Below are 21,842 nucleotides of genomic sequence, written 5' to 3'. Positions count from 1 at the left end.
ACCATGTTGGCCAGGCTGGTCTCGAACTTCTGACCTCAGGTGATCCTCTCACCTCGGCCTCCCAAACTGCTGAGATTACAGGTGTGAGCCACCGCGCTCAGGCCTGTGAAAAATTTCTCTGAGTTGCTAGTTGTTGGCAACTTAAACTGCCTCTACTCATTCCCTGTTAGGCCTAGTCTTCCAAACTTTTGCTTTTATGAACACCACCAAAAAAGGACTGATAAGGAATTAGAAAATTTGAAAAGTATGAGTGCAAAAAATTTCAGAATTCTTACAAAATGAACAGAAATGCTTAAAGATAGAGCAGATTGCAAAACTCCCATTGGTACTCCACTGCATCAGTTTCCTACGGCTGCTCTAAAAAACCACCGCAAACTTGGTGGCTTAAAACAACGGAAATTTATTCCCTCATAGCTCTGGAGGCCAGAAATCTGAAATCAAAGTGTTGGCAGGGCTGCATTCCCTCCAGAGTTTCTAGGGAAGATCCAGTTCTTTGCTTCTTCCAGCTCTGGTGGCTGAATCAGTTCGATCTCAGCCTCTGTGGTCACATTGCCTTTTCCTCTTCCGGCTGAAACCTCCCCCTGCTTCTCTCTTTGAAAGGACACATGTGATTGCGTTTATAGCCCGCCCAGGGCTATATTAGCCCGCGCTAATCCACCGTAGTCTACATCTCCAGATCCTTAACTGAATCATACCTATGTATCTTTTTCCCATGTCAGGTAACATTTATAGATTTCTCTCCCTCCACCCATGCTAATACTTAAAGAATTGGTGATTGTGGGGCTATTAATTTTCTACCAAGTTATTGTGTTTGCCAAACGATTGTGTTGGCCAAATTCAGTGGTGTACTGGAGCCAGCACGTACTGACTATGGGAGCCAGTTCTTAATTTCAAGATTTTAGCAGGCTGGTTGTTAAATTGTTGGTAGCTTGAAAGTGGCCATGGTGGGAGGCTTTATATCATGGAAATTGGCAAATATGTATTATAAGTCATGGCTTCCCACGTCCCTCATCCCCGCCCCAGAGAGCCAGTTTACTAACACACCACTGGTTGGCTAAATCTCCCGACCGCTAGAAAACTCAGCTAGAGAGTACATCTCATCCCGAAGAAATTACTCAAGCCCAGAGGCTTGACTCAGGCCTACTACTTGTTTCTTGTATTTCTTTTTTTGCAGTATGTTGAAAGTAACTGTGCATATCTGTCTCCTACAACACATTTTATACTCCTCTAGGGGAGGGCCCTATCTTTTGTGCTTTAGAATCAGTCTGCCTGGCCCATCTCCTAGCAAGAGATCAATAAATATTTGAACTGATCCCTGTAACTGGGCTCTTTGCCGTTTCTGGAGGTGATGCACATACTGATGCCTAGCTGCAATAATTCTAAATATATGTATTTGCATTTCTGTCTCTTTCCTTGTTTGGAAACGTACTCGATATTTTTGCTTCCTGGGTGCTCCTGATTAAAGAATTTTGTTACTTTATATTCAATTCTGTTAACAGATTATTAAAAGTAAGATTTATCTGCTTCACTGGAAATCACTGCTTGTATCAAAAAATGTGTCACATATATTTAGCATGTAGGAGTAGCACAGTAAAAGTAGGCTGAATTGATAGAATGTTAAAAGTCAGATATATTCGGTGTAAGCACTATAGAGCCATAGTGAGTATAGTTTTAAAGATAGAGTTAAATAGAATAAATGCTTTAGAAGGTCACATAAGGTCAATTGGAAAATTCTTTGTAATTTTTTAAACATCTACTAGGAAAAACTGATGTAAAAAAATTTTCCACTGGCACGGAGCAATTCAATTCACCTAGTAGAACCCAGCAGATCCCAGCCTGTGTGTGGATTATCAGGTAGAATGTAGGCTGCTTTTTGATTTGGCTCACTGTTGATTGCACTGGGCTGGTCTGGATCATTGGATTCTGAAGTTCTCGTGGATGGAAGCAGTGACGATGTCCTAATAAATGAAGAAAAGCATACGCCTATCAGTTAATAAGCTTCTTTCTTCCCAAAGTGAAACAGTATGGCCATATGAATGGGGTTTTATTATTAACCCTTTAATTCAGATTGTATACTTTTTGCCAGTTTATACATTTTACTTTTGCTTTTTGTGATTTAGTGATAAAGGAATGATTGCTATAAAGGCCTCATTATCTCCTTACGCTGAAACTTGTTGAGATGAAAATAAAAAGGTAACATGGAAATGATGGATGGTTCCATTTTTTTCACCCTGTCAACCAACATTGGCTAAATGCTGGCTGTGTGTAAGGTATTATAAGGCAGGGGTCCCCAAACCCCAGGCTGTGGCCTATTAGGAACCAGGTGGCTCAGCAGGAGGTGAGCTGTGGGCAAGCGAGCATTGCTGCCTGAGCTTCACCTCCTGTCAGACAGGCAGCGGCATTAGATTCTCATAGGAGTGCGAACCCTGTTGTGAGCCATGCATGCCAGGGATCTAGGTTGCACACTGCTTATGAGAATCTCATGCTGCTGATGAGCTGAGGTGGAAGTTTCATCCTGAAACTACCCCCTACCCTGCTGTCCATGGAAAAATGGTCCTCCATGAAACTGGTCCCTGGTGCCAGAAAGGCTGGAGACCACTGCTGTAAGGGACAGGAAGATGACAGATGAGCTTCCTGGCCTCAGGGGCATTATAGTCTAGCACTGTGCTAACTTAAACACAGTCTGTGCACTAGCATCACTTGGGCGCTTCTAGGAGTTCAGAATTTCAGTCCCTTCCCCAGACCTGAATCACACTCTGCATTTCAATAAGATCTCCTATGATTTTAAGTGCTTAATACAACTTGCAAAAAAAAGAAAAACTGGTTGAGTAGATTAAAAAAATAATAACCACAGTGATCACTGGAGAGGCTATAGGAAAGGTATCAAGAACAAAGGAAGTCATGATTTTTTAAAAAGTTATTTATTTGGAATTTTATTTTGATCTCAGAATAAGTTTGCCCTTGGTCTTCTTATATTAGAAGAATCTCAAAGTTGATGCTGTTTTAGGGTTTCTTGTAATCTGAACTCCTTAGGTTGGGGACATTTTCTTGGTGAAAGTTGGTACAGATGTTGCATTCTTGGTTATGTACTGCTTACCAAGCCTCTGACGTCCATGTTCTCTGTCAGTGGCGGCTTCTTTACCAGCGACATCCTTTGTCCCCTTGCACCTTAGGGGACTGAGAACAATAATCTGCCATATTGCTTCTGTATCAAGTGATCCCACGGGGATAGTGCAGCTAAGGCTTAGGATGTCAGATCTGTTCGCCCTTTTCAGGCATGAAGACTTTGAAAGGTGGGAGTTGGGCTGGTGGTGATACATATGCATAAATGTTTGTGTTGAGTCTTTCCCTTTGAGGGGAACAACACTATTAATTCCGTTGAAGGCACTGTGGCTTTTAAAGCCAGGGTTTAATGAGAAGTCAGTGCTTTTCCTTCTTTTAAGTTTTAAAGCAGTGGTAGTTGAGGGCAACCTGAAAACGGGGCCGGCGCTGATTAGGTAATTAGCTGTGTTTTGCCTTCCATGACTTCTTTCTAGGGTACAATCACTTGTTTCATTCCTTGGTGGGTGGAAAGGTGGATAAAGGAAGAAGGATTTAATGTACTATGGGGAATGTGTTTGCTGTGGTCCTGGGGGTAATACGGTTTGGTTGTTTTGTTTTTTTAATTATAAATATCTGGCTCAAAGTATTTACTTTTGATATTGAGATAAGCTTTCATTATTCGTGTGTACAAATTACCTCATAGAAAGATTTCCATTTAAGTGTACTCTTAAATTATTCACAGGAGATGACAGTTGGAAAACCTACTGTACCCTGTCCTAAGCTAAAGGTCCCTGTGGGTTGTCTGGGTGATTCATGTGGTAATCTGATGAGAGGCACACTTCACTGCTCCCAGCCCAGGCAGGGCCACTTCAGAACGTGACACCATTGAGAGTAGTCCTCTTCTCTGCTCTATGTGGTTCTCTTTGCACCTTTGTCTCTTTTCACATGCCTTCTGTTTATGCACCTCACTCCCAGCCAAACCAGCCAACCCCAGCGGCGCTTGCAATCCAGCCGTGTTTTCCCATTGATTTCTAACTTCAGGGTGCTGCCTCTCTTGTTCTCTTTGCTAGGTTTGACAGGGCAGGCAAGCTACACATGGAAATGAAAAGTCACAGTGCTCATTTGTGGCCTGTGAGGCCAAAAAACTGATGGCACTTGAAATTAGTTCCTATTTTTGGCTGGCATTTTACACAGATGGCGAGTAGAGCAATTACATGCCTGGTTGCGTTGAAAGGTTTGTCTAATCCTATATCCTGTCCTCTTTAACACTTTTTATTAAGTCTCCAACTTTCATTTATGATAATCTCCTTTTTCAGGATGCCAGTATATGTTGAAACATAAAATATTGTGTCTTATGGCAAGAACCTTCCAAACATATTCAGTCTATTCCTTTGACTCTTGGTGAAAGCATAGATAAATCTTTCCAAATTCATGGGCATTTGACTTAGGAATTCCCAAAGGAGATGATTCTAGAACTTCCTCTAGTAATTTATTCTGGTGCCTCCAGTTTTTATGGTTAAATTTTCCTTAATGTATTACGTAAATCATTTCTGAAATATATAGAGTAATATAGAGTAATTTCTTGTCCCTTTGTCAGCAGTGATGGGTAAGTGACCCTCAAGTGTGGAGAACTAAGTATAAAAGATGCAATTGATCATAAACATGGTGTAAAGATCCACCTGGGGGTCATTATGCAGGGTCTGCTCCTCCAGCCATTTCAACCCTGGGGCTTCCGTCCCGCTGGTGAAGGAGGGGGGTGCTGGCCAAAGGCAGCTGCGACAAAGCCCTTCCACAGAGGCTCTGCCTTTTATTCCGTGAGCCCTCATTAACTCCCACTAAACATGTAATTTAAACAAGCCTGTTTATGTGATTCCTAAGGCCTGAAGCTCAGCAGTGGCAAAGTGGTAGGAAGGGAGCAGTTATTGGCACATGTGATGACAGCAGAAGTTCGAATTTGACAGCCTGACAGTGAGAGGGGAGGGGGCAGCCCAGCACGGTAAGGAAGGCAGATAAAATCTGTTCAGCACGTCTGTCTCACATGGGGACAAGGCAGTCTAATGTAGGTTTTCTTGGAGAAAAATAGCTACATTAAGATGTTTTCATTACTTTGAAGATTATAGCTGAAGTTATTTTTTAAAAAAACCAATTACTGTAAAAGTAGGATTTGCAGGCGGGGAGCGGTGGGTCATGCCTGTAATCCCAGCACTTTGGGAGGCTGAGGCGGGCAGATCACCTGACATCAGGAGTTTGAGATCAGAATGGCCAACATGGCAAAACCCTGTCTCTGCTAAAAATACAAAAATTAGCCAGGCATGGAGATGCGCGCCTGTAGTTCCAGCTACTTGGGAGGCTGAGGAAAGAGAATGGCTTAAACCCGGGAGGCGAAGGTTGCAATGAGACAAGATCGCGCCACTGCACTCCGGCCTGAGTGACAGAGTGAGACTCTGCCTCAAAATAAATAAATAAATAAATAAATAAATAAATAAATAAATAAATGTAGGGATTTTTCCACGGCAGGGTTATTGTGAAGGTTAGCAATAATATACAGGAAGCTTTTGGCACAAAGTAGCCTTGGCCCTGCTGCCGGGAGGGGCTGATTTGTATGGCTCTTGGGTTGATAATCCACATAACTAAAATGTGGGGTTCGTCGTGGTTGCTAAACAAATATAGCTTGAGTGAATATAGTAGCTTCTTAAGAAGCCCACTTAGGATGTTCTAAGCTAATAGAGTATATATCTAATATGCATAGTTAAGATCTAATTATTACCTACAAAGCTGATTTAAACCATTATATTCTCTTGATCAACAGGAACTCTAATCCAGTTGTAAAAGTAGTTAATTTATTTGACTTTCTTAGATAAATGAAGATTTAATAATCAAGGCCCAATATAACAGAAATATGGACTAGCCAGTAGACAGAGAATTGGTTATTATACAAACGTATCCCTAGGTCTTATGATTTGTGGGTGCACGGTTTCTGGAAATCTGGCAGACGTGGGCACTTACTTTGAGGGAGAGTCATGAGTCTAGTCCCTGAATGGACTAGTTATCGTTTTGGCTGATTGGCAGGAAATGTTCTTTTAGCTTCTCCTGTTAACCCTTTCCTTGAAGTGTACAGGGATGGGGGCCCTGGAGGAAAACACGCCAGTTACTAATGATACCAATTCACCTTTGCTGCTGTGTGTATGCACATTCCATGGAGGGGGAGTTGAGGAAAGCGCTTAACAGCACTTCTGGTAAATAAAAAATAGCACTTGGGCCGGGCACGGTGGCTCATGTCTGTAATCCCAGCACTTTGGGAGGCCGAGGCAGGCAGATCACCTGAGGTTGGGAGTTCGAGACCAGCCTGACCAACATGGAGAAACCCCGTCTCTACTAAAAATACAAAATTAGCTGGGCGTGGTGGCACATGCCTGTAATCCCAGCTACTCGGGAGGCTGAGGGAGGAGAATCACTTGAACCCGAGAGGCAGAGGTTGCGATGAGCTGAGATTGCGCCATTGCACTCCAGCCTGGGCAACAAGAGGGAAACTCCGTCTCCAAAAAAAGAAGAACACACGAGGTTTAAGCATATATATAATTTTTTATTTTGATTTATTTCTTTTGAGACAGGGTCTCACTCTATTGCCCAGGCTGGAGTGCAGTGGTGCAACCACAGCTCACTGAAGCCTCGATTTCCTGGGCTCAAGCGATCCTCCCACCTCAGCCTCCTGAGTAGCTGGGACCACAGGCAAGTACCACCATGCCTGACTTAACTTTTTTTTCTTTTTTTTTTTGGCATTATTTGTAGACACAGAGTTTTGCCATGTTTCCCAGGCCGGGCTTGAACTCCTGAGCTCAAACGATTCATCTACCTTGGCCTCCCAAAGTGCTGGGATTACAGACGTAAGCCACCGTGCCCAGCCAGATATTTTTAAATTAAAAATGCAGCTGCAGGATGTAGAGAGTAGGGAGAAGAGAATTGTGTTCATTGTTTGGGTTCCATGGCTCCTTTGAGTGTGCACAGATGTGTGGCAAGGGGGTCTCGTGAACCAGTGAAATGGTAAACAGCATTTGGGGCATTAATGGATTTCTCTGGTGAGATGGTCTTTTTTTACTTTTCCTTTTATATTTTGAGACTCTCAAAAAGTGTTTTCTACTCAGAAAGAAGAGAGTGGATGTTTGATGTTAGCCACTGGTGTTATGCACAACTATTTTACCTTTGCCTTTATAATGGTAGTCATCCGGGTGCGGTGGCTCACGCCTGTAATCCCAGCACCTTGGGAGGCCGAGGCAGGCGGATCACAAAGTCAGGGGATCGAGACCATCCTGGCTAACACGGTGAAACCCTGTCTCTACTAAAAATACAAAAACAAAATTAGCCAGGCGTGGTGGCGGGCGCCTGTGGTCCCAGCTACTCGGGAGGCTGAGTCAGGAGAATGGTGTGAACCCGGGAGGCAGAGCTTGCATCATGCCACTGCACTCCAGCCTGGGCGACAGAGCGAGACTCTGTCTCAAAAAAAGAAAAAAAAATAATGGTAGTCAAGGTGGAGATATTATTGCAATTAATAACTGAAACAGGCCCAGAGCACTTGGTGATGTAGCAAGCATCCCTGGTAAGTGTGTGAATCTCTGATCCAAGTGGTGTCGGATGCAGCCTGGTCCTCATTACTGACTTCTCTGTGTGACATTGGGTATGAACATACTTTCTCTGGGCCTGAGTTTTCCTATCTGAAAATCAAGGAGTTTAAACTACGTGATCTCAAGGACTCTTTTAGCTTTTAAACTGAGGCTGCTTTGTAGCTTCTCCCTTAGTAGTACCTGTTCTCTGTCATTATTTACATGGTGTAATATGAACTGCCTATCTTAGTAACACTTTGTAGAACTTCTGACTGTCTTCTACAAGTGTTCCTGTCCCAGTAAGCTTGTAGAGCCTTCTTCCTAAAATCTCAGTGAATTGGAGTAGATGTATGATGCAAAATTCTGGTTTTAAAATTTTTAATCAGTTTATTTTCTGTTGCAGTTTGTTAATTTTAATGTATTTGATCGATGCTGAGTAAAGCAAAGTGCTACAGACCTAGTTCTCTACTCGTTGCTTATTTGCCTTACCCCAAATAACGCTTGGGAGAAGGAGATGCCGACCCAAGTCTCTATGATGGAAAGTTGCAGGGACTTTTAACACCCCTAGGACCGTGGAATTGCAGTTAGTTAGCCTTGGGTGAAATGCTACACCCAAATGCATTGCAAGTTGTGGCTCTAGATAGTTTGCAGAGGAGGCTCAGGGCTAGAGCCTGCAGCTAAGTGCCACTAGCGTAGCTCTCTGATGACTCTTTGTGATAGGATGATCATTCAAGGTTGGAGAGGAATAACCCCCAGGGGCTCCCAGTGATACGGCAGAGGAGGATCCAGCCCCACACTCTGGCTGCTGGTGACAGGCAGGAGTGACAGTAACAGGTACAATGATGGCTGCGTTTCACCTTTGCTGGAAGCTGGGAGTGAATAGCCGGGTCCGTTATATTCTCTTTGGAAATATACTTCCTTAAATGATGGACATTCCTAAATCCATCTAGGAATGTTGGATGTATCTATCTATCTATCTATCTATCTATCTATCTATGTACTGTATTAAGCCCCTTCTCAAAATTGTAGTTTCAGAAGTATAGTTTGATAATTCATAATCAAGTTCTTATTCTTTATGCCCAGAAGTCTGTATTCTGCACAGACTTGCATACCCCTAGCTGCGCTAAAGTTCAGAAGTTTGAGCTGCCACTGAAGTATTGACTGTGGAGAGGCGGGGTTTTCTGTCTCCAATGAGGTGCCTTTGGTGTCGGGAAAGCCTATCGTCTTTCGCAGGAGTGCTTGCTCTGTAATCCAGGCAATAGCCACGCAGCCGGTTTTATTGTTTGCGGAGTCCTGCGGCTCTGAACGAGCGCTTCACAGACGGGAAGGAGAGCAAGTGGGCGGTTTATGATTCTGCCCTGTGCTGGGGCGAGTGAGCTGAGCTCTTTGATTTCTCCCAAGTAACCGTGTGGGTGAACTGTAAACTGGGTGCCTGGCTTGACCCTGACTCTTTTTCTCTAGGGTGAGGAGTTACTTCACCAGGGCAGCTGGCTTTCTGCCCTGGTGGGGAAAGATGCCCAGGAAAGGAGTAGGATTACAATTTGGGATGCTAGGGACACGCCAAAGAGTCGGGGTGCCTTGGCTTTGTGTTTTGCAAAGTCCTGACAAGTGCTCCTGAAATGAACACGCTGCTTCATTTTTTAAATTATACTTTTATTTATTATTTTTTGGCCGTGGATATCGCCGATCTAGAAACGGAGTCCACAATGTGGCTAGGGTAAAACATTTTTCTTTTCTTTCTTAACCCCTCCTTTTCCCTTTCTTTTTAATTGGGTGACACAGAAGCCGTCTTTTTGGATAATGCGGTGCCTGACTGTCAGCGTTGTCTAAGAGGGAAACAGCAGGCTCGTGGAGAGGACCTGGGCCAACGCAAAAAACCCAGCGTTTTGTTTGCTGGGCTGTTCTTTGTCTCTAGTTGATTTTGAAAAGAAGATGAAAAAGGAAGGCTCTTCAGGTTCCTTCAGACTCCAGCCGAATACAGGTTCTCTCTCACGTGCTGTGAGTTGGATAAATTTCTCCTCCTTGTCCAGGCAGACAAAGAGGCTGTTTCGCAGTGATGGAGAGCTCTCGGTGTGTGGGCAGCAGGTGGAAGTGGATGACGAAAACTGGATATACAGAGCCCAGCCCAGAAAAGGTGACTCGATTTTTAAAAAATTTAAACATTTGAAAAAGTTTGTTATGTAGAATTCTTTGTTTCTATCACTCCCCCTTCATGATTTTTGCCCCCATTAGGAGTTTCTTTTGAAATGTTTGTTTTTGTATTGGAATTCGGCGTCATTTGTTGACATGTCTAAAATAAAAATGCTCTTCCTCAGCTTGAGCTTGTATCTTGTATCATTCAAAGAAAGATAAAGTAGCTGTTATTTGTTCTCGGCAGGCTCCCTCCCTCCATCAGAGCCACATGCTCATGTGGCTTGTGAAAAGTTCAATGATAAACCACCCACCACCCTAGCTAGAGAGAATCTTCTGCCCTTATAGCAATCTGGGGCTAGAACGTGGAACTCTTGTGAAACTGCACTGAGAAAACTTCGGGAATCGTACATAGTCTTCTTGCATCCTTCTTCTAAGATTGAGGAATTACATGAATGCTTGAATTAAACCAGTGTTGGGCTGTGACATCAAGGAAAATGAACACGCAAGGGGCTTAACACTGATATGTTGGTCCCAAGGAGTTTCTGGATTTTTTTTTTCTTTCTCCTTTCCTTCTTTTAACCAGAGTTTTTAGATTTCTATCAAGTTTCTTTTCAGACTGACATTGGCTCTGTTCTCAAGATTAACATGTTTTGCCTCCAAGACGAAAAAAAAAAATACCAGTCCTGCTGGGAGAGAGGGAAACAGTTCAATATTTCTTAACACACCCCTATTTTATATTTAGATTTTCTGAATTCTTCCTCTTAGTGTGTGTAGGGACTGAATTGTTAAGCTCTAAAACGGTTTCTCCATTCGGTGCAGTGGGCAAAGCCCAGTAGGGGAGTGCTATTTAAGTATCACAAAGGAATCAAGTCCAGACATTCCGCGTGATTGTGTTTTCCCTGTTTATCACATTCTTCCCCATGCCAAGAGAAACCTTGCTGGAGTCTTTCAGGGACCTGTGCTTCCCCCTGCTTTGGAAAGCAAAACTACTGAAACGTGAGAGAATCAACTAAGTTAAATATGTGCTTATGAGTATAGTAATTATGTCGCACAGGCTGAGCGTTAATGCAGCCCTTCTTCAGGGTGAATGTGTGTGTAAACTATTTGTTCTTGTCTGTTAAACTATGGCACAAGAGGGACTAGCTAATAATCTTTGAAGATATCAGTTGTTTATTGTATCAACAAGGTGATCAACAATGAGCCACTGATTCTGAGCTTAAAAATGTGGGTTTTCAGTTCAAATGCTGTGTGATTGCCAGGCTTAGAAAAGGCATTTGTGCTTTCTGGCTGGAGTTGTATAGTAAGTCCGTGAACTTTACTTTTCTAAATCAGGAATAAGCTGTGGTTTTGGTAAATGATTGGGTTGTAATGTTTGAAACAAAAATGTTTGGAGGGTGGATTCAGTAGTGCTGTGGTCGCAAGAGGGTATAGTTTTGATTCCTTTGGGCTTTGCCAAAGATTGCTTTTTAGGACTTGTTTGACTTTAAGTCAACCACTGTCAAGTCTCTGTTAACGACTGTATACATGTGAGCATGAGGCTGTAGGATTTCTACTGTAGATGCTTCATCTGAATTAGCATTAAAGGAACAGAGACTGAATTTGTGTGTATTAGTTTTACTTGGGAAATAAAGCAAATACTGTACATGTGACTTGTGGAAAATAAAGAAGTCATTGTAAAGGACATTGGCAACTTGTGAAGGGAGGACTTGCTTACGTAGCGATACAAAAGATTGTGCCCTTTATCCCTTAATGGAATAGGGGATACAGTAGCTTCATGAAGATAAATGGAAGCATAATATAGGGTGTAAGTTTATGTGTTTTTTTTTTAAATAATTGGGCATGAATAATATGATTTTTGACATACGGTGTCAGAAAGAATCCTTAAAAAGCTGCTTATACATCAAAATTCATGGCATTATATTCTGTTTTTGCATTTGACTTACAAAAGAAAATTGGCTTCCAACTTTGACATCTTGTCTCAGGGGGATGTTATAACAGTTGATCTTTATTCCACACAGTTCCTTCCTTTGGAGAAATACAGAAGTGACATTTGTTTATGTGAGCAGATCAAAAGAGGAAAAGTCTTCAAGAAAAATTATGCAGAAATGAAGTTTTTTCTTAGAAGCATCAAATAGGCTGAAACTCTAGCAAGGATTATCAGTCAATACTAAGAATGCCCAATGGCCACGTTAGGATTTGGTTGCAAATAAATATGCACTGGGAGACACATTGGTCTGATAGGAATGTGTAGCATCTTTTATATCTCTCTGCCCAAATCACACACAGCCTAATCCACCTTTCTTTCAGTTTATTCCGCAACCCCCCTAACTTACATTAACATTTTTTGATTTACACAGATTGCCAAAAACTCTCCCTCCTCCCCACTCTCTCGCTCTCTCTCTTTTTCTCTCTCGCTCTCTTTCTGTCTCTCTCTGTCTCTCTGTCTCTCTCTCTCTCACACACACACACAACCATCATGCAGTGACAGCTAGACGTAGGGCAACTGTAGCTTAACAAGCCAGCCTCGCATCAGTGGTCCCCCTGTGGGAACTCTGGTTGGCGGGGGTCCGGTTCTGCAGCTCCTGGCGTTCTCCCTCCCCTCCAGCAGCTGCTGCCAGGCCACACTGCTTGCCTGTTCCCTGCCCGCTGTCTCCAGGTATGCTTTGCACCGTTAGCCTGCTGAGCTCCTACCATCAGTGTGGATAGTGTGTTGTATGACACACATTCAATTTCTGAAACAGAAGCTCTTTTAATAGGGAATTTCTATGCTGGATTGTTATCAGGAACATCAAAATAAAGTTTTTAAGTGGTTACCCTTATGGATATCTTTCAGTACAACAAACCCATAGCTTTATGATTTAATGTCAAGAAACTAAGGATAAAATTATACTGCTTGATATTCTTTTTCTTTTGAGAATCTTTTTATACGATTAGAAGCTACTAGTATGCATTTTCTGATTAGACTACTGTTCCTGAGCTTAAAAAGTAATTACAAGATACATACTGATAGGTCCAAAGCAGCCACCAGTAAGCATCTGTATGTTTTCTTTTGTATGTGTGTTTGACAGCACACTACAAGTTTCAAAATTCTCTTGAATCCCATCCCCGTTTATACTCAGAGAGGTAAGAATGAATTGGGTAACAGCAATGATCAATTCTTATATTCTTAGTATGATATGACCCACTACAGTAGTAGATGATGTTTTGACTTAATTAGCCATACAAATCAAGGGTGTGAATCAGTATCTTCTTTATAGTAAAAAAGTGGAATGCAGTGGTAGATAAGACAATATGTAACTTTTCACGTGAAGTTGTGAGAGCATTTATTGGTGGAATCATTACTGAATACTATGTGCAGGATACAAAGAAAGATAGCACTCAGGCCCTGAAGTCATGGAGTTCATGCTTAAATGGAGAAGCAAATAAGACATCTAAAGCGGGGGGGTTAAAGAGAAAATGTAGGATAATTGTGAAAAAGTGCAACACGATGACCTAGATGAGAAGGTCCACATAAAGGAACTTTATCTGGAACATTTTCATGTTTTGCATGGTCTTCTAACTGTTAGCATTTAACTGAACAAGATTTAATGAGTACCTGCTGCTTTCCCAGCACTGTGGAAGGTCCTTGAGGAAAACTAATGACTAGTAGTATTTATTCTGTGCTTTCCCTTTCTTGCTCACTCAAATAAAACTAAAAGAGGTGGAATCATAATGGGGTGTCCGTCTTCTCATTGAGCAGAGCTTGTTTTGTTGTATCCCCAGCTCTCCATTTAGCTGGGCAGAAGCGTGATTGATGATCCTGGTATTGGCAGGTCAGCAGATAGAGAAGGTAATTGACATGCAAAGCCTTGCTTTGAACAATGTTTCATCCTTTCCTTCTGGACTTTATCGTACAGACTAGTAATGTTACCAGCTTTGAATCATTTGAATGTCAGTGTCCTCCCTTCTCAGCCACTATAAAAATGGCCAGAGAATGACCATACTAGGTAGCAAGGGTAATGAATAATCCATATACTAGATAATCAATTTTTGAGTGTGGGAGTTGGATCTATTTAAAGTAATTTCATCCCAGTTTTTCTCCTAATAAAATAGTTGCAGAAAGCAGGATCCTTGCACATAATTAGATTACTAATGACCAGATATTACAGTGGAGAAAAATGACATGAAAAACCAAAAGCAGCTAGGTCAAAAGTCAAGATCCTGTTTCCATGTAAATAGCTGTGATCTATTTCTGATAATAAAATCCTTAAATTGGTGGGACTTAGGAATAGCTTCCTGGGCCAGGCGTGGTGGCTCATGCTTGTTATCCCAACACTTTCGGAGGCCAAAGTGGGCATAACACTTGAGCCCAGGAGTTCAAGACCAGCCTGGGGAACACGACGAAACCTTGTCTCTACAAAAAAATAGAAAAAGTAGTCAAGTGTGGTGGTGTGTGCCTATAGTTCCAGCTACTCAGGAGGCTGAGGTGGGAGGATTGCTTGAGCCTGGGAGGTCGAGTCTGCAGTGAGCCGAGATCACACCCCTGCATTCCAGCCTGGGTAACACAGCGAGACTAGGTCTCAAAACCAAAAAAACATGAAGACTAGGTCTCAAAGCAAAAAAAATCCTCCAAAAAAAAATAGCTTCTTTATGGCATTAAGAAAACCTAAGAAATATTGACAAATATTGTCAAGTAGCATCACAAATTTAAGAGTGAAACAAGATCAGTAAGTTTTATTTATTCCGACGATTACTACATATATCGGAAAAATAGCCAAAGGAAGTTGACCTTGGTGTCTTAACAAAAGAGATCAGTGAATGTCATGGTTTTCCTCTTACTTCCTACTGAAGTTGACATTCTGTGAAAGAGACACACAGTGAGTGCCACTTAATGTTTTCTCTGGTCCATTGAGACTGCCCTTTATTGACCTTTGATTATTATTATTTTTTCTTCTGAAGTTGGGACTCTGTTTTCTCACTGCCTTGTTTCATTGTAATATGTCTTTATTTGCAAATTAAATTGTTGAAGTTCGATTTAAATGATATTTTATCTAGTATCCTTCCTTTTTTAGTTTAAAAACTTTGTGCATTTGTTTTGAGAAGAGGCAATTAAATTATGAAAAATATGGTTTTTTTTAAATTATGAAAAGTATCTTAAGAGTGATAAAAAGAAGCAACTTATTGTCAGGGCTTGAGTTTGGAAGTGAGTAACCTATGTTCTTTTCCATTAAAATGTCTTTGCTAAGTTACGGAAACCTTCTTTGAAACTGATCTTTATGAACCGTTTACTTTTATTTATTTATTTATTTATTTATTTTGAGACAGAGTCTTGCTCTGTCGCCCAGGCTGGAGTGCAGTGGCACAATCTCGGCTCACTGCAGCCTCTGCCTCCTGGGTTCCAGTTATTCTCCTGCCTCAGCCTCCTGGGTAGCTGGGATTACAGGCACCCGCCACCACGCCCGGCTAATTTTTGTATTTTTAGTAGAGATGGGGTTTCACCATGTTGGCCAGGCTGGTCTTGAACTCCTGACCTCAGGTGATCCGCCCGCCTCAGCCTCCCAAAGTGTTGGGATTACAGGCGTGAGCCACCACGCCTAGCCAACAGTTTGTTTTTAATAATTTTAAAAGATCCTGCATGTTATCTAGGGTTAATTTTTATGTCTCATGCAATTATTATAAAATATATTTCCATGTAATTTCAGGGTGTTTTGTTTTAACTATAACGTGTTCTGTCAAATTAGAGGGGTTTGTTTGTTTGCTTTTCTTTTTTAGAAACAGGGTCTTGCTTTGTTGCCCAGGCTGGAGTGCAGTGGCACAATCATAGCTCCCTGTAACCTTGAACTCCCAGGCTCAAGGGTTCCTCCCTGCTCAGCCTCCTGAGTAGCTAGGACTACAGGCACAGGGTACCATGCCTTTCTAATTTTTTATTTTATTTTATTTTTGTAGAGATGGGGTCTCTCTCTTTTGCTCAGGCTGATCTTGAACATCTGGCCTCAAGTGATCCTCCTGCCTTGGCCTCCCAAAATGCTGGGATTATAAGCCTGAGCCACCATGCCCAGCCTAGAATTTTTTTTGAAAACTACAGTATTTTCTATCAAATACTTCAGTTTAATTTCCTAAAGGTCTGCTGTATTTGCACCTAGATGTCCGTCCTCATAGAGCGTAGGCCCTCATCAGCTCTTACTTGGACTTCTAAATGATCTTCTGTCCTCTCTTGCTTTCTCCACTCTTGTTCCCCTTTGATCCATCCATGAGTCTACACTGTCTCCAGAGTGTTCTTCCTAAGATACAAAAACCAGCTGGGACCGGTGGCTCAAGCCTATAATCCCAGCACTTGGGGAGGCTGAGGTGGGAGGAACATTTGAACTCAGGGGTTCATGACCAGCCTGGCCAACATGGTGAAACCCCGTCTCTACTAAAAATACAAAAATTACTCGGGTTTAGTGGTGCATACCTGTAATCCCAGGTACTTGGGAGGCTGAGGCAGGAGAATCGCTTGAACCCAGGAGGCGGAGGTTGCAGTGAGCCGAGATCTCACCACTTCACTCCAGCCTGGGTGACAGAGCAAGACTCTGTCTCAGAAAAACAAAAAACAGAAAAACCCACAAAAACAACTGGATCACCTTTCTGTAGCTCCCCATTGCCTACAGAGTGAAGCCTACATCACTTTACATGGCGTGAAACTTTATGAGATCTGCCTCCGTCCTCTCCCCTGCAGAACTAGCATACAGACTCATTGCTTTTTCACAACTCCAGAAACTGGCACCTCCCGTTCCCTCTTATTCCCTGTGCCAGGGTGCTCCAGTCACCTCCCCTGCCTGTTGACCTCCTACTTATCCTTCTAGACTCGCTTTAAAACTCTGTGAAGTCTTCTCTAACATCCTCAGGCAGAGCTGATGGCTCTTGTCTCCATGTTATTTCTCTGCCTTCTTCATTCCTCTCTAATCGTGTTTATCATACACTGGCTTATGCTTACTTGTTTACTTGTCTGTGTCTTGAACTAGCTGTGACCTGTTTTAGGATGGAGACTCAATCTTATTTATTTATTTTTTTAATCCCCAAGGCTAAGTGCTCAATAAATGGTTGCTGAATGGGTAAACTTAACACATCTGGGACTCGGTTAAATGGTGCTTTGTGCACAGGCTAATGTGCTAAGCAAATACTTTCTGAATTTGGCTTAGTCCGGCCAGTTTTTGTATTTTTAGTAGAGACGGGTTTCACCATGTTGGCCAGGTTGGTCTTGAACTCCTGGCCTCAAGTGATCCACCTGCCTCAGCTTCCCAAAGTGCTCGGATTACAGGCGTGGCTTGAGCCACTGCCTGTAATCCCTGTTTTGGGAAGATCACTCTAGAAACAGTGATGGATCAAAGGGGAGCAAGGATGGATCAAAGGGGAACAAGAGTGGAGACAGCAAGAGAGGACAGAAGACCATTCAGAAGTCCAAGTTTTAGGTAGCACTGTATGCTTATTACCAGTGCTCTCAACTCTGGACTTTTTTGAGTGTAATAAAAGAGAGGGTTCTGTTTGTGGGAACATAATTTTGATGGCATACTTTTGGTGTTTTCTGTTGCTTCACTCAAACTATGCATGTATCAAGCTCTTTGGATAAAAAAAAAATTTGATCAGGGCTGTTTTGACCAATTAGTAAAGTTGGCTTTAGTGAACAGAGATATGGAATTAATGATGCCAAGCCTGATAAGGAGAAGCTCCATGGTGCTAATGCAATCTTTTCTTAACTGGTTTCCCTGCTTTCACCTTTGTACACACCGCTCCCCTCCCCACCAATTGGTCTGATCTTAACCTAGCAGCCTCAGCGATCCTGTTAAACCTCAAACATGAGTCATGTGTAACTTCACTGCTTGAAACCCTTCAGGTGCTTTCCTTCTCCAGGGAGTTGAATAGCTAAGCCTTGACAATGCTCTCTTAAGCCCTATACATTCTGCTTCCCTTACCCCATTGCCTCTTTGTGCTTCCTCCTCACTCTCTCCTCCACACTGTAAAATGGGATAATACCTATTCATCATACATGCATACCAGTAGCAGGTACAACTTATTTATTGAATAAATGAATGTTTGTTTTATAGATATGCTGTAAGCCTACAAATTCGATCTATTGTATTTAATGATACTGGCCATTGGATTGATAATCTCTTCACTATCAATAGTCAGTTGAGTCAAAAAATGTCTTTATCCTAGTGTAGACTATGCTATTATCTAGAATTTCCAGTTGTGGAAGTGTCTTTGGAGTGCTTGTATAACCTAGGCAACTCAAATGGAACCTATCACTTCCTTTACGTAATCCTTCAAGGAATTGGTATCTCAGTGTTGACGTCAAATCCTGAAATGATTAAAATACTAAATTGAAAGTCATGTCTGAATCAGTCGACCTATCCATAAGCTTAACAATAGCTAATATTTAGTGAATGTTTACCGTGGTGAGACACTATTATTAAAACTTTACATGAGTTCATTCATTTAATAAACATAGTCTGGATATCATAAGTGACCAATAAAAACAATAGTTGGTTTGGTAAGGAAGGGTCAGATCATTAGAGACTACTGAAAACTGGGCAGAGAAACAGATGTGGGGAAGCAGGGAACTGAGTATAATTCTTCAGACGGAGAAATGACATTGAAAGCACCTAGGGCGTTTTGGCATCAAGGACTTAATAACTTTTGGTTTAAGGGCAAATACTCTGCTTTGAGAATATTTGAGTATGCGCTTCGTACTTCTCCTAGACTTGAAGCCCTTTGAAGTCTAGCCTGTGTCTTTCAAGTGCTTTGCACTTTGCAGATAGTAAGTAAATATCTATTGTGAATACTCCGTTGAAGCTGTATTGGAGGGAACCTGCTCTGGTTATGGCGTGCAGAAGGGATTGGAGCATTAGGGGTTAGAACCAGGTCATCTAGGGGCTGTCGTAACTGAGAAAAGACAAAGTTCTCGTTGAAGGGATTATATAGGCACATGAGGAAAAGTAGTAATGAAACCACAGATTTTCATGTTAGGCTATCTTTTTTTGTGTGTGTGAGACAGAGTCTTACTCTGTGCCCCAGACTGGAGTGGACTGGTGTGGTCTCGGCTCACTGCAATCTCCACCTCCAGGGTTCAAACGATTCTCGTGCCTCAACCTCCCCAGTAGCTGGGATTACAGGTGTGTGCCACCACGCCTGGCTAGTTTTTGTTGTTGTTGTTGTTGTATTTGTAGTAGAGATGGCGTTTCACCATGTTGGCCAGGCTGGTCTCGAACTCCTGACCTCAGGTGATCCACCCGCCTCAGCCTCCCAAAGTGCTGGGATTACAGGCATGAGCGATCACACCTGGCCATGTTAGGGTATCTTTATTAAGAGAAGCCACAGATTTTCATAATTACTTGTTCCCTTAGCAACGGCATCTGTGATTTTTTCCAATGTATAGTTATACTTTTTCTAGCGTTGTGAACTATGGATAGTCTTTACCTTATATTTCTAATCTCCCTAATTAAAGATTATATTTATGGCAATCACTGTCTTAATAAATGTGATTGGAAAATTTATGTATAATCAACATACACACTGTTCATATACACAAATATGTGTGGTGTGAGGCTGGGGATGCCTGAAGCTGGTTGCAGTGGTCTAGCTGTGGTCTGCCCCTCTTCAGCCTGTACCACACCTCTTCTCTGTTCCGTTGAATTCAGCATCTCTGAGCATTCTCTATCAGTTCATCGCTGACATTTGATGACTGACTAGTAGATATCATAGACATTAAACCAACATTTATTTACTTAGTTTTTGCTAAAATTCGTTACTGTGCTGGCTGCATCTTGCTTTGGATATTTAGGCTGTAAGAGAAATGGTGAATGCTTGCCTAGGCAAGCAGTTGTCTGAGACCATCTTCCCCCAGTGGTTGTAGGGGGAGGATTTGTTGGCCAAGTCTCCCAGCCAGTGCTTCCCCTACCAATACCATCATTTGCTGGGCTAATTTCTAGTGTTTGGGTGCATGCTTGGGCGTGCGCCTCATGTGGCGGGCACATCGTGGGTTCTTGTGTTTGGAGAGCCCCTAGTGCTGCATACACTTGATATAAAGCAACCTTCTGAGTAACTCACACTGAGGAGAGACCCTTTCCTAAAGTCAATGTGAAAATGGCTTGAATTGTGAAGTTACTGGGAGCAACCTGGTCTACAAGGCGTTTCCTAGAGTGGGAGCTCATTAGGGTTAGTGGAATGAAGAGGGACTCTACTTTCCCATTTTCATGCCCTCTTATTTTTGAAAAAGACTGTATTGGGAATGGTAGTGAATGGAAGAAGGTGGCAGTAACCTGGAGGGAAGAGGAGGGTATAAGCTATAAGGAAAGAAGAGATCATCACTCCCATACTGATCCGGTTCCATGCCCCCCACCCACCACCGCTTAGCTAAGACTTTTTGGATTCCCATCCCCTAAGTAATTGTGGTTTGTGGGAGCTTGGTCAAATTTCTGAATATGCTGCTTGCATCGCTAATTGTACACTTGTAGTATTGTAGGTTTGTTTTTATGTTTTAAGACATAGCTTAATAAGTTTTTGTGCATTATTGAAAAAGGTATAGAACAAGAATAAAGGCTGATCTATTCACTGGTTAAAATAATTTTAGTGGTACAAGTAAATTGTCAGGCTTGGGCTTAATATATGTTTGGCTTTCTCGAAGGAAAACTCACAAGTATTAATAAAAGCCACAAGCAGTTGAGATTTCTTTAAACAGTATCACTTGAGTTTTGTCTTTTCCATAAACTTGACTAGAGAACATGAGAATAAGTATATTTTATTGTCGATACAGTTCCCTTGCCTCTATTCCCTAAGCTTCTCTTTAACTTTGTAACTAGAAACGCCTCAGCTAAAGCAGAAACTGGGTATCTGGTGTTTCTGGATTGCCTTCTGAGATAAACCAGCATTCCTTCCTGAATACGGGTGGGTATTGCTTTAGTCTTGATTGGTTGGGGATTCTTTTACAAAGCAGACACAAGGCAATTTGTGAATTTACCTTGTGGGTGGTTGTGGCTGGTGCTTAGTTTGGTTGCTGTGATCATCTTGCCTGGTAGTTATTTATTTACATAAGTTTTTCACCAGTAGAAAGTACATAGAATGCTCTGACTTCCTGGAAAAAGAACTTTGATTTCTACCGTAAAGTCATTTCATTGCTGAGTTCTTCAACACACTCTATTCCCATTATAAAAAGATGTTTTAAATATTTTTTCCTTGCTAGCTTCCCAAGTCCAACTCTTTGTTCTTACGTGTGCATGCCTGAGTGTTGTTCTGTCATAAGGATCTTAGCTCTGTTCCATTTGCAAGCCACTTTTGAGCCACCGTGTCTCATTTGTGTGCTATTGATGCTTTATGAAGCTGGCGAGGTTGGGGTTTCTGTCTTTCGACATTCCTTTGGATCAGCAGACCTTGGTTACATCGCCACTCTGGAGAATGTGTTGGTTTATTCAGTTGATCTGTGTTCTTATGTCACTGTAACCAGGGGAAGGTTATGCCGCTGACTTTGGAAATCTCGAAGGTTATGTTCCAACTCCAACTAATAATAAAGGTTTGAACAAAAATCCAATTAGTAAATTCTTCTCTAGTTTCTGAGAAAGTTGAGCTAGTTTTCTCTAGAATCCATGCTTGTTTCAAATGGGGGAAATAATCTCCTACAGGAACTATGGTGTGAATGTTTTGGGATTTTCAGGGCCTGAAAAGTTTAATTATAGTTTATTTTTTAAGTCAGAGAGTTTAAAAAGTTTTGTTTGTGTCCAAAGTAATAAATACACTTTACATTGGTTCCCATGCCACACATGGCATATATGCATGGCATGCGTACATGGAATAGCTTTGTGGAATGATTTACCTTTACTGCATGTCTACATATGATACTCTGTTTTCTCTGTTTATTCTATTCTATGTTATCAAACAGAAAATGTCAGTCCTGACTTACTACTTGATTTTATGACCCTCAAAAATGGTGCTTTCAGTAGACTTCACTTTTTTCAGTTGGGTGTTATTATGCATGTGTATCACATAGCTTTTTTTTCTCAATATTTAGAAGTTACAAGCTATGATGGAATTTCTGTAGATAGTCCACTGTTGTCTTGG

The 21,842-nt window shown here is 41.9% G+C and overlaps 1 protein-coding gene across 2 annotated transcripts in view; it reads left to right on the top strand.

Moving 5' to 3' along the window:
* Positions 1 to 6,446: 6,446 nt before the first annotated feature.
* Positions 6,447 to 21,842, top strand: part of NHSL1 (NHS like 1) — a 156,105-nt gene continuing 140,709 nt past the window's right edge. The window contains exon 1 of one of the 2 annotated variants that reach the window (XM_009452091.5): positions 6,447 to 9,774. In XM_009452091.5, the coding sequence (XP_009450366.2) occupies positions 9,573 to 9,774 (202 nt within the window). In that variant the 5' untranslated portion in view covers positions 6,447 to 9,572. The remainder of the gene's footprint in view (positions 9,775 to 21,842) is intronic. The other variant, XM_527516.8, reaches the window with a different exon arrangement.

This window comes from Pan troglodytes, chromosome 5, assembly GCF_028858775.2.
Source record: "Pan troglodytes isolate AG18354 chromosome 5, NHGRI_mPanTro3-v2.0_pri, whole genome shotgun sequence".
Lineage (NCBI taxonomy): Eukaryota > Metazoa > Chordata > Mammalia > Primates > Hominidae > Pan > Pan troglodytes.
Note: the sequence above shows the minus strand (reverse complement) of the source record. Positions and strands in the feature narration are given on the sequence as shown.